The following is a 12,765-nucleotide window of genomic DNA, read 5'->3' on the forward strand; positions in this document are numbered from 1 at the left end:
TAACAAAAATTAATAAATCTTTGCAAGGTGCTGCTGAGGTATCAAGTCAACCAAAGGGCGATAACGATGACTTGGAAACGTCTGTTAGGGTGGAGATCAAGGCGGTCCAAAAAGCATTCACCTACAGCGAGATTATGATTTTCTACTTATAATTCCTCCTACGAGTGTCACCATAAAAGAACCTATTAGCTGAAAAAACAGGTTCTTTTATGATGAACAGTTTCGGAGACATAACATCTCCCTGCCTAACGCCTCGCTGCAGTGGAATCGCCCCCGTGCTCTGGTCCTGTACCTACTCGGACCGACATGGTGACGTTTTTGTACAAGCACTTCAGCACCTCGATATACCGATAGTCAATACGTCACCGCTGGAGAAACTGTAGCACTGCCCAAGTCTCGATCGAATCGAAGGTCTTCTCATAGTCCACGAACGCCAAGCTTAGTGGCATGTTATACTCCTCAGTCTTCTGATTTATATTAACTGACTGATTAACCCGACGGATTAGCTTAGCAAGCTGAAGTGGCAATGGGCAGGGCACGTAGTACGCAGAACTGACGGCCGATGGGGCAGCAAGGTTCTGGAGTGGAGGCCGCGTGCCGGAAAACGCAGCGTGGGACGTCCACTACAAGGTGGACCGACGACATCATAAAGGTCAGGAAGGCGCTGGACGCAGACCGCTACCAACCGGGTAACATGGAAAGCATTGGGGGAGACCTATGTTCAGCAGTGAACGTCCTATGGCTAAGATGATAATGATGAGGTTCTTTAGTAATCATTTGAGGTGTTCAATGAATGATATGATACGTTAGGATGCTCTCAGTTTCTTACGTTCCTATTTTCTAGACACAAGAAAGTAATTTTTTTCATTTCATTTTTCAAGTATAATAACTACTTGAAAAATAAAATGAAAAAAATTAGATAGATGATTGTAATAAGCAAAAAATTATCCTTATTAAAATGATTATAAACAAAAAAGTGTTTATTTTAATTTACTTTATATTGAAAAAAGCAGTATTCGAAAAAATCGTTTTATCCGAAGTATTCGAATACCATAAATTTTAGTATTCGAAATATTCGGATACCAATATCGAACGAATAATGCATGCCCTATACGCTACGTACTGCTCGCGTATACTTTGTAGTGACTTAGGTCAATTATCTTACTCCAAAATATACATCGTCAGTACGCATACGGACTAATCATGTATGTATTGTAATAAGTTCGCGATTACAATGTATACGCGAGTACTTAGTTGCATGCTCGTCATTTTGACTTATTTACCTCTCTTTCTATTAGCTACATATTAATTCATAACTGCGTGTCTACTTTAAACATTGAATCAATTTCGACACGTGCCATTGTTTTGATAAAGAGCTTTTTGGTGTTTCATATTCTGCCATAGAAAAGATATTTGTTTTGGGGCTGAATAACTTTTAAATTAAGAATTATGTATGTCAAAATGATTTTTGTTCTTGAGATAAAATTACAATTAATAATATTACTTCAATGAATTAAATAAATAAAAATAAATATCCCTGGACATTTTACACTGCGCTTCTAGTCCCAAACTAAGCAAAGCTTGTACTATGGGTACTAGATAACGGATATAAACATACTTAAATACTTTTTTTGTGAATACATACTTTAGTCCAGTCAATGAATGCCTTAACGACGGTGTAGAGAGAAATCCGTGGAACACAATTTCTGACCTCGGGACTTTATTTAGCCAAGTTAGGTGGTGAACATAGCAAAAGTCCCCGCCCTTAGCCCTTGAGCCGGCGTGGAGAGGGGGGTTTAAAGGTACCACTTTTCGGTTTTTCGCTTAATCCTCGGAAACTATGCGTCCTAGTGACATGACTACTATGAACCAAAAAAAGCTTATTCAATTTGCTACAGGTGAGACCGTCAAGTTTTTCTATATCTTGTATAGTTTTTGCGGCACCTGCTCTAGAAGGTCTGTAAAATTGGAAATTTTATTGTTGTCTTACATGTCAAAAGTGGCTCAAAGTGATTCGTCTAAATATACGCACGGTGTAGTCCCCTCGCTGGAACTAGGCTTAATATGCTCCCGCATGTCTAGAATGATTGCTCAATATTGATTTAGTCGATTTTCTCCTGATGGGAACATGTAAGACAAAAATAAAATTTCCAATATTACAGACCTTCTAGAGCAGATGTCGAGAAAACTATACAATTTATAGAAAAACTTGACGGTCTCACCTGTAGCAAATTGAATATGCTTTTTTTGGATCAAAAAAGTCATGGCACTAGGACGCATAGTTTCCGAGGATTAAGCGAAAAACCGAAAAGTGGCACCTTTAAACACCCCTCTCCCCGCCGGCTCAAGGGCTAAGGGCGGGGACTTTTGCTATGGTCACCTCCTAACTAGTCTAAATAAAGTCCTGAAGTCAGAAATTGTGTTCTACAGTTTTCCATCTATAATGCTTTATTGACTGGACTACTTATTATACATAGAAGACACCCAGTCCAATACAAACAAATATCAAAATATGTTCATGCACACAAATTAATATTTGTACTGTGCGGGAATCGAACCCGCTACCTCCGGAACAGTTATCAGTTTCGAACCACTACACCGAACGGTCGACAATTTTAGTTAATAATGCACGTTTAACTTTCTTCATTCACTCTCACTAATAAATAATTGGTATTTAATTTGAAATATATCTAATCAATTTAATTTCAGAAACCACTTACATTAGTGTTATAAATCTAGATTTATTATAATATGTAGATTCAGTAAAATAATAATATTTTATGTAATAATTAATGAATTTAAAAATGGCATCACCGTACGTGATCAACATAGGTAAGTAGTTCTTATTTCTAATCTCGAGGACAAAGCACGAGCATAATATCTAATAAATGTAATAATTTTAAATATAATTCCATATTTTATTAAATCAAATAAACTAAACACACTCTAGTCAACTGTAAGTGGTGTAGTATAGTTTGGAGCGAAGACGGAATCCATACACGATACAAACTATACACGATCAGTACGCAAAATTCGTGTATAGTTTGTAGTGACCGACTTACAAAGAGACACTCCAAAATATACACGAGCAGTTTCCTATGGGTGCGTTCTGGCCATGTATAGAACGGAAAGACGCCGTCCCAATACTAACCTTACAACTGCCTACCAGTGATAAGATTTCGGGATGGTCGGCTCATCTCATACTGGGACAGAGTTTTGTTGCTACCTAGAGCCTAGAAATGATCGTTAATACATAGTAAACTAATGATAGAAAATTATATTACCTAACCTACTATAAGTGACTAAATCCCAGTTATTCCGGATACACATAATGTAGAGCTTCTTTTACTCTTTAAATATAAGAGAACGTCGTACGTACGTACGCAAGCAATACGCATTTTGTGCGAAAATTAATGATGCAACATTAACATTACCTTAGATTACGAATTACAAACATAATAAGCCTTATCCAGTCAAAATATTTTGTCACGTTATTTAAACCTGAATAAGATTCTAGATCGCAAAATGTTTAACGCCTTTTCTAATAATCATAAATCGCTTATTACAAGAAAATACATTCGAGACATGAAGTGAAGTTGCAAAAAACATTTCGTAATCGCATTTTGGGCTGTTGACCGGCGCCCGCGCATTGGGCAATTCAAAGACTGCGAGTGGAATTGAATGGATTAACAGAAACATGACAGATTCGAATTTAAACGGTGCTTAATTCGGACAATTTACCCAATTGCCGGAATGAGGAAGAGCCAATGATTTAGTGCTGAATTGCTTATTCATTGCTAATTGCCTGCATTGAAATGTAATTATTGGTTCATTTCACTCGTACGCCTTATTAGCCGACATCAAAAGGGGAATATACGCAATTAACCGAGAAATTTTAATTTTCGTCACAGTGCTTGCCATTGCAACACATCGATTTCATATTCACAGGTTATTAAATCATTCAATGCGTTGGGACTTGAAAAATGATTGAAACATTGCCTTTTAGTGCAATATTTTAATTTGCGGCTCGATCGATTAAGCCAATAATGGCTTTGGTCATTTGCAATGGTTTCATAATTTCTATAAACCCGGTGCGCAACGGTAGCCGGCCGTGGCTGGCCCAGTTCTTTAATGAAATTGGCAGAAACAATATCGTTCCGGTGGTTATCGGCCATTGTGGTGGGCTCTATGGGCCTTTTGATTGCGGTGCAATGACATCTACGCCATTTTAAGCCGGCTAGGGCTGCCACTGTTTTGAAATTTGGCTGCAAATACACAGAAGTGACCCTGGGACCGCTTATCGTCGTTCGTTAGTGTCGTTACTTTTGGTCTTGGGTGTTCGAATGTGGATGAGCTATTCAATGCATGGATCAAATCGCTAGGAAAAGGAGGGATGAGTAGTACCTACAGATGATGATCTAATGATCTTATACTACCTATTAATAGTTCTTAGAGCTATAAACATTTTGAAGAAATGGGGATTTGTAATTAAGTAATCATGATCTGATTGTGAATCCATCTCTAACCAAATACTTTACAAATTCAATATGAATAATTGGCAACCCTTGATTGTTTCGATGGTCAGTGGGCTGAATTGGATTGCGTGGGGCAGTATTACTTTTACATTAGGACACGTAGACTCCTCTTATGGCCTTTAATGTGTCGAGAGTAGGTCAATTTCCGCAGTAAATGGGAAATAAGGAACTTTAACTGACTTTTTTAAGGCGATGTAACACTCTGTAATGTTGTTTTTAGATCTAAAGCAGTTATAACGTGCCACTCGGTAATGGATGTAGTGATTTAATACGGAGAAAGATCGCTGAGGCTGTACTAATTCAACAGTTACACACACAGTTACAAAGCAACCCAGTGCAGATAGCAAAAAAACGATCAAGTTTATTATATGTTATTGCGTTCACGTTTTTTTCGTAACAATTTAATTACGTACAATGCTAGTTCAATTGCTTGCCTATATCTAGTTAGTTACGGTTACCTATTCAATTAAGTAGATTTTTAATAATAATGTATTTATAACCAGCGGGCCTAGACAAATAAATGGCACATTTGAATAGCTCATGGTTAACCTGTGTCGTCTAAAGGGGCACCTACCAGTGTTTTTTTAGGAACTTCTATAGGGATCTTGAAAGGGCCCGAATTAAAAGTCCAGAAAACCTGTGAATCAGTTTACTCCACTCTTGCTTGACGATTATAAAAATAATTACGGTGCTGACAATTAATGTGCCGGGTGGCCAGAGAGAAGAAGAAGATCTTACATTGCCACAGGGTTCGAAAATATCCGATATTTATTATAAATATCAAAATATCGGATATTTATGATATATATCCGATATATATCAACTTAGATATATATCAATTTTGTATGGAAGCCATAGTATTATTTTATTGCATTATTCATGAATACTATTGCATATGTGTTACATAAACATGTTTTTAATGTTTTTAAAACTTAAAATCAGACAAATAAAGCAAAAACATAAAATATCTTTGAAATACGGCCAAATCACCTAAAAAAATAAAAATCTAATGTCAAAAAGTACAAATACAGTAACAAATTTTAAAAGTTGATATATATCATCAAAACCGGCTTGATATATATCGGATATATATCCGATATATATCTTGATATATATCCCTTGATATATATCCTCGAACCCTGCATTGCCATAGACAAAAAATTATTTTAAGTTGTAATCACTAAAACGGGCCGGTAGGCGGCGCTGCCGTCGATTCCTAGGCGGGTTTGCTACAGACTCCCCCTCCAACACACCTGAACGACCCGTAGGTGTGTTGGCCTTTCTACGCTGAACAACCTTTAACTCTCCAGGACCACGATAGGGGACAATGCCTTCGGCATGATACCGACCTACCTTTGACCGACTCTACCTATTACCTCATAAGTGGTCGGACTAATGACCTTACCAGGGCGGTAACGGCCTTCTCGACGAGAACAGAACTTATGGGTGACGCCGCGAGCAGCAGGACTGGGGGCGTGAGTGGTGAGTAATACCTGATCTCTAATGATGTCAGGTCCAGGTCTCCGAGCTTCATCAGCATCCACCGTGCGACGTGCTTCAGGGGAGGTAAGTCTATTACCGGACACATAATAATATTATAAATGGTAAATGTTGAATCAGGGGGATGACTGACATTATCAGCAACCATTGATCCTACCTGGAGCATATTCAACTTTATTAATCGTTGGCTAGGGCCTTCATTCGTTCACATTTTCTGCTGCAAAATTTCCTTAATCCTGGATGGGTACTGTACCTTTAGCGGAGATAACATGTCTCCGATCCTTCTTCCTGACCTCTTCTTTACCGGAGAAACATGGTAAGGTGGTATGGTTACAGGGACATTCTCACCTGTACCTTTATGCTGGACAGCAGATGTCGTGGGGGCTCCCCCTCGCTTGAAGATGCCCTTGTCACACCGGAGCTTCTTCAACAACTCCCGGTCAGCAGCCTGCAACAACTCACCTTCCTTGCCGCGGAGGTCAACAGCAGGTGAAACCGCAGCACAGGCCCCAACAGGGTCCTCAGTTTCATACCTCAGCTGGTAAGACATAGGATGAGATCTAAAAGAATAACAATTCTGTGTAAAGTTCAGTATCATGCCAGAATCCTGAATAAAATCCATACCGAGTAGAGAGTCTGTAGCACCTGGTATTACAATAAATAAGGTAGGTACTACAATTGCATGAACTTTTACATTTACTTTTGCAGTTTTAACAATTCTACATTGTTTAGAGCCATCGGCTAAACTAATAAACAATTTAACTGTATCAAACTTTTGGCCTTTTTCCACCAACACTCTATACAAACTATCACTTGCTACTGATTGCTTTGCCCCAGTGTCCACCAAGGCAGAACCATGCAATCCCAAAATTTCAATACCTAGCTTAGGTCTCATACAAACATCAATAAGTTTAGGACTAAATGCAGCAAATGCTGGTAAATTAACATTACAGTCAGATTTAGTACTTTTACAATTTGGACAATTAGATCTAATTACTCCGGGTAAACCACAACCAAAACAGGTGACAGTTGGCTTTAGAGGTTTGCACCGGAGCGAGATTTTAACAACCGATTGAATTCACCGGTGATCGGGCAATCTCCGGTGAAAAACCGGAGATCACCGGAGAATAAAGAAATTTTGTTTCTATTTTTTAATTATACATTCAAAATGATGAAATAAGAATAAGCGATTGATATACTTTATATAATCATTTATTAAAAAAAAAAAAACGTTTTATAATGTTAGCAAACGCTGATTTTGATTTAAGAAACACAACATGTCCACAGCATCATAGCGTAACATGTTTCTTCTATCATTTAGTATTTGTCCTGTCGTCGAAAATACTCTCTCTGACCTTACAGAAGTAGCAGGCACAGTTAGGTATTTAAAGGCTATTTCGTCTAAAGGCTTTAAATGTTTATTGAATTTCCAGAATTGCACAACTTCATCCCAATTGTGGCTTTTTTCAGGATACTGTGTTTCCGTATACATTTTGAATAAATTCATTGCCGTGGCGGATGTCATATTATTATCTGCATTACTGGTGTTTCTTTTTAGAAATCCAAGCAAATCCGGGCGACCAGTTTCTCTTGTACTATTTTCACTTGACGTGGCTATTTCTTTTGCGCTTTGAGATGTGTTTCGGATCCGGAAAATATTATTTATTTCTGCCTTTACAGCATCTTTAGCAGCCAATTTATTTTGCATTTGTCTAAAGCTGTTTCTAAAAACAGGATGCAGTATAGTAGAAATTCGACAAACAGCTCGAGATTCGTATTCCAATAAGCGATCATTCATACAGTTTTTCAATGTTTGTAAAAATATTTCACCTACCGCTGTAGAAATTCTGGGACCCAAACTTTGAATGTTATCGAATAGCCCGTAAATAATAGGTATAATCAAAGAAGATGTTGGATAATGGTCTCCGCTTATCATTTGGGTTGCTTGCTCAAATATATCCAGCAAAAGCACCATGTCTTGTAATATTTTTTCTTCTTCTGGGCTAATTATTTGAGGTGATTGAGGCAGTTTTCTCTGTGCGGCGGTTATACTGTCAATTAACTTTAAAATTCTTTTTATCATATAATAAAGGCTATTCCAACGAGTTGGAACGTCCTGTAGTAATTGTAAAGGTTCTACATCAGGATTTCTATCCTTTTGTTCTTTGCGGAGTGTTAGTGTAGCAGTATTAGATTTTTTGAAATATTTAACAATTTTTTTACACTTCTCTACCAAGTTTATTAATTCAGGAATGTTTATGGAATCATTTACAACCAAATTCAAAGTGTGTGCAAAACAAGGCATACTACGAACTCCTAACAGTCTAGCCATTTTTACTATGTTGGCTCCATTATCTGTTGTGATGCACACAACTTTATCACGGATTTCCCACTCCGTCAATATTTTATGAACCACATCTTTTAAATGATCTGCAGTGTGCGACTCTGTCAAAGGTGTAGTGGTTAGTACACAACTTTTAAGTTCATTTAAAAAGAAAAAGTGCACAGTGATTGTGATGTAGGACTCCATGAAATGACTCGACCAAATATCTGTAGTCAATGACAAGTTATCAACTTCAGATAAGATTTTTTTTAGCTTTGTCTTAGCTTCATCAAATATTTTCGGCATTAATTCATAACGTATTGTTCTTTTATCTGGAATTTCGTAGTTTGGGTTAATCTTATGAACAAAGTTCTTAAAGCCTTTATCATTTACCATAGAAAAAGGTTGAAAATCTGTAGCTAACATCAAAGTTAGAGCTTCGTCCTGCACTTTTTTAAGATTTATATTCGAGGACTGCTCCATAGTAGATACCTCTATACTATCATTTGTATCAGATGACGTTGGAGAATCTGTTCGGCTCATAATATCAGAATGCTTTCTTTTCAAATGTGATAACATATTTGATGTTCCACCGCCAGTGGTTAGCACGGCATTGCATAATTTACATTGAACTTTTTTGCCGTCTTCATCTACTTTTTCAAAGTGGCCTTTAGTTTTTGACTGAACTTTCGGCATTCTGAAATACCTATATCAACAAGAATAAGTTTTAATAGTACCACAATAGTTTAAAATATCCAAATTGAAAACTTGTTTAAATAGGTACTGGAAGTTAATGTTAAGTTAGACAGAAGTTAAAAAATAAAATCCAAAAAGGCACTTACGTAAAAGCTGGTGCGTTTCTTTTATTAATGAATCTTAGTTTTTCACTGTAAAAGAATATTTATCTCACAATATTTAATTACGGTGACACTATTATAGTAATAATTAAATGATTAACAACCTCGACCTATCGAACGAAATTCAATACAATACAAATGTCATTTTGAACGAGTGAATAGTATGTTTGACAAATAAAATGCTTTCGGGAAATTCCCTTTACCAAAGACTAAAAAAATATGTTTGTCTATGATTCCTCACTATTAATAATAATAATCTATGAAAGGGGAATCCCCAAATCTATGCGTCCTATGTCTCTAAGAAGGTACATAGCTATTATATTTCTCACTTAATCGTTGAATGATCATTTGTTCTTCCGTTATTCATTAATACATAGTAGATATAAATTAAACAGTTAACTTAAGAAGAATTATTTTAAAGAAATAAATTATTTTCATTTTGATTTTGAAGTTATCTATTAAAATGGAAAGTCAAGGTAAGCTAAATTTGTTCATGATTTTGTTTTAAATGTATGCAAGATACAATCTATGTTTTTTGTTTACCTATTTTTTATTCTATTTATATTTATTTGAAGAATATGCGCAAAGGATGACATTTTCTGACGACGAACCAGAAGGTGATTGTGCTAGAAGAAATATATCAAAAAAGCAAGTCATAGTAATGAGCAATGAAAAAGGAACGCAAACAGAAGATTACAAAAATAATCACGAACATTGCAACAAATTATTTGGACAGTTAGTTGCTAGACTTGCTAGTGAAATGAATCACATAAACGGACAAGACCGCTTTGAATTAATGACTGAAATAATTAATATAATTAGAAAGAAACAAGTTGGTAAATAAGTGGCATGTAAATTAAATAATTTATAGGGATCTTGAAAGGGCCCGAATTAAAAGTCCAGAAAACCTGTGAACGAGTTTACTCCACTCTTACTTGACGATTATAAAATAAAAATTACGGTGCTGTTACAATACATGTGCCGGGTGGCCAGAGAGAAAAAAAAATATCTTACATTGCCANAATTTAGAACAAGTTAAATTAACCATAAATAGTAAATATATTAAAATATTTGCAGTAGAACAAAAAGTGATGGTGAGAGACATGAGAAAATCATTGGTCTTTACCAATAATGTACTTTGGGCTTTGTGGCAGGTTGTGGCGAGTTAAAACGCTTTGTTTAAAATCTCAATTAAAACTTTTATCTGATTCCGATATTACGATATTGGGTCGCTCAATATCGGAATTGAAATATCGGATCTCGCAGTCCGAGATTCCGATATTACGAGATTCCGAGATTCCGATATTCATGCCCTAGATGTGAATGTGAGTGAATAGGATGGGAGAAGTCTATTTGCGCGCGCGCAACATAGCAAAAACAACTTTTTAATGCAATATTTTGATAGTTTTAGATTAGACTAGTCTAGAAAAAAGACTAGACTATACCAGGTCTGTTTTCCAGGGTATTAATTACTGTCTTCCGAGGGCAGGTTTTTCTTTTTTTAAACTTTTTTCAGGGACTGTGTCCCGCTGAAGCGCGTAGACGTAGACATGAAAAACTTCAAAGGAAAAGGAAATGCTAATAAAAGCTATTCACGTTAAGTGCCTACCCTTTTCCTGCTTAGCTTTGCCTTTTTATTTAAATACCTACTTATACTTATATACAATTAAGTGCCTATAATGTGATTAAAAAAAAATGTTAAAAAATTAATAAGTAAAAGTTAAAGTTTCTTCTTTTTATTAGGTAACAAGTTTATTTTTCAAGCAAATATTCTCAATGACACTTGTTTACACTTTGTAGCCAACGATGTGCATCTTTCCAATAGTTTCCCCAAGGAAAAACCACAATCCGATTTCAGTTCCCACGAGGATCAGCAACCAAGCCTGCTTCACGGTGAGGTATTTGAAACAACCAGATTGAAAGAATTCCTTCACTAAGGCCAAATCAGATTGCAGTTTCTGAAAGGGTGAAATTGATGTTAGTTCATTAGGTATCTACATAAAGGCCTAATTAGACCTAAGCGGTATTCGCTACCGTCTGCGGCAGAGAAAACCCAGTGGGTATGCGGTAATAATACTGTTCAGACCTAAGCGGTATTCGCTACCGTCTGCGGCAGAGAAAACGCTCTAGCCGCGGTACTTGATACTAAATACCTGAGCGAAACCCGCGTGGTATGTACCTCTACCCACCGCGGCAGCGAATATCGCTCAGGTCGCTCTAGCCGCGATACTTGATACTAAATACCTGAGCGAATCCCGCGCGGTACATAACTCTACCCACAGCGGCAGCGAATATCGCTCAGGTTTGAATAGGCCTTAAGTTTGGGTAGGTCTCCCACTAAGTAGACCGACGATCTGGTGAAGATCGCTGGAAGTACCTGGATGCGGACAGCGCACAACCAGGGGCCAGGTCCAGCAGTGCCTTGAACGTCGTTATGCTGAAACAAACTAACGGACTAAGGAAATTTAGACATTCCAACTTTCAGTTAAATATTGACGTTACCTGCATTTCATTGCCGCTAGGAGGTGCCATTTCTAAAGTATAGTATCCTTTAGCAACCTTGAGTTTTTTTGCTATTTCTGATTGACGTGCTTGAGCAGCCTTTTCTGCAAGGTTTGCATAATCATCTTAAATACGAGTATTCATATTATTCATCATATTAAAGATTTCCTTCTTAGCAGCATATAATAACAATAAAGTATTTCGAATCGATGTTGGACATTTAAAGTAGACACTATATAGTGCCTTAGATACATTAGTAGATTAGGTACCTACCTAGGTACGGTAGTAAATGAGTTACCTACACTTACCTTTTATAAGTTCTATTAGTTTTTCCTTATTCCTGGTAATAGAAGGCTTGTAAACCTCTGAGAGTTCGTTGACCATAGCCAAACGAGAGCCTGAAAACAAATAATTGTTATTGCGAATTTATTGCATCAACCTTCTGATCAATGCTCAAAATATTCTTAACAAATTTTGGTTTTAGAATTATCACAACTTACGTATCAAAGAATTCACAAGTCGTAAAGTTTTCGCACCGCTTGCCATTTCTAGTTTTATTTTAAAAACACTTTACAAATTGCTTTACAAGGACTAAAATTTGTGTGCGTCTAATTTTTACTTCAAAATAAAATGACACATTTCAATCAAAATGTACCTTACCAAGGAGTACCTTTTCAAGGAGTTTGTAAAACCCTTGGGTCTAGACAAAGAAAAGTGCAAATTATAATCGCAAACCAGACGAAAAGTTGTCGAAAAGCCCCTTTTTTGTATGGAGTTTTGACGGATTCGATTTTCGATTCGATCAAAAAGAAAGTGCGTTTTGTCTAGGGGGGCAGATTATTCTTTCTACTTTTATTTTAATTTATTACTCGGTGCCATAACATAACAATAAGCGTAAAGTATTATAGGGATCTTGAAAGGGCCCGAATTAAAAGTCCAGAAAACCTGTGAACGAGTTTACTCCACTCTTACTTGACGATTTTATAAAATTATTACGGTGCTGTTACAATACATGTGCCGGGTGGCCAGAGAGAAAAAGAAGCTTACA

General features: G+C 36.7%; 1 protein-coding gene across 1 annotated transcript; it reads right to left on the reverse strand.

The window, feature by feature from the left end:
* Positions 1-10,950: 10,950 nt before the first annotated feature.
* On the reverse strand, positions 10,951-12,336 carry LOC114354006 (ATP synthase subunit g, mitochondrial). The gene is made up of 4 exons (XM_028306224.1): positions 12,218-12,336; positions 12,026-12,115; positions 11,718-11,821; positions 10,951-11,173 (listed from the first exon to the last, which is right to left on the reverse strand). The coding sequence occupies exons 1-4, from the start codon at positions 12,261-12,263 to the stop codon at positions 11,003-11,005; spliced, it is 411 nt and encodes a 136-aa protein (XP_028162025.1). The 5' UTR covers positions 12,264-12,336; the 3' UTR covers positions 10,951-11,002.
* Between the last annotated feature and the right edge of the window lie 429 nt (positions 12,337-12,765).

Source organism: Ostrinia furnacalis, unplaced genomic scaffold (genome assembly GCF_004193835.3).
Source record: "Ostrinia furnacalis isolate ACB-3 unplaced genomic scaffold, ASM419383v2 OfSCF0185, whole genome shotgun sequence".
In the NCBI taxonomy this organism is placed as follows: Eukaryota; Metazoa; Arthropoda; class Insecta; order Lepidoptera; family Crambidae; genus Ostrinia; species Ostrinia furnacalis.

Excerpts from the sequence above, each read along its gene's own strand:
- LOC114354006 (XM_028306224.1), bottom strand. The coding sequence starts at position 12,263 with ATGGCAAGCGGTGCGAAAACTTTACGACTTGTGAATTCTTTGATAC. Across the intron at positions 12,116-12,217 it reads ACTTGTGAATTCTTTGATAC|GCTCTCGTTTGGCTATGGTC; the intron begins GTAAGTTGTGAT and ends ATTTGTTTTCAG. Across the intron at positions 11,822-12,025 it reads ACTAATAGAACTTATAAAAG|AAAAGGCTGCTCAAGCACGT; the intron begins GTAAGTGTAGGT and ends CAAACCTTGCAG.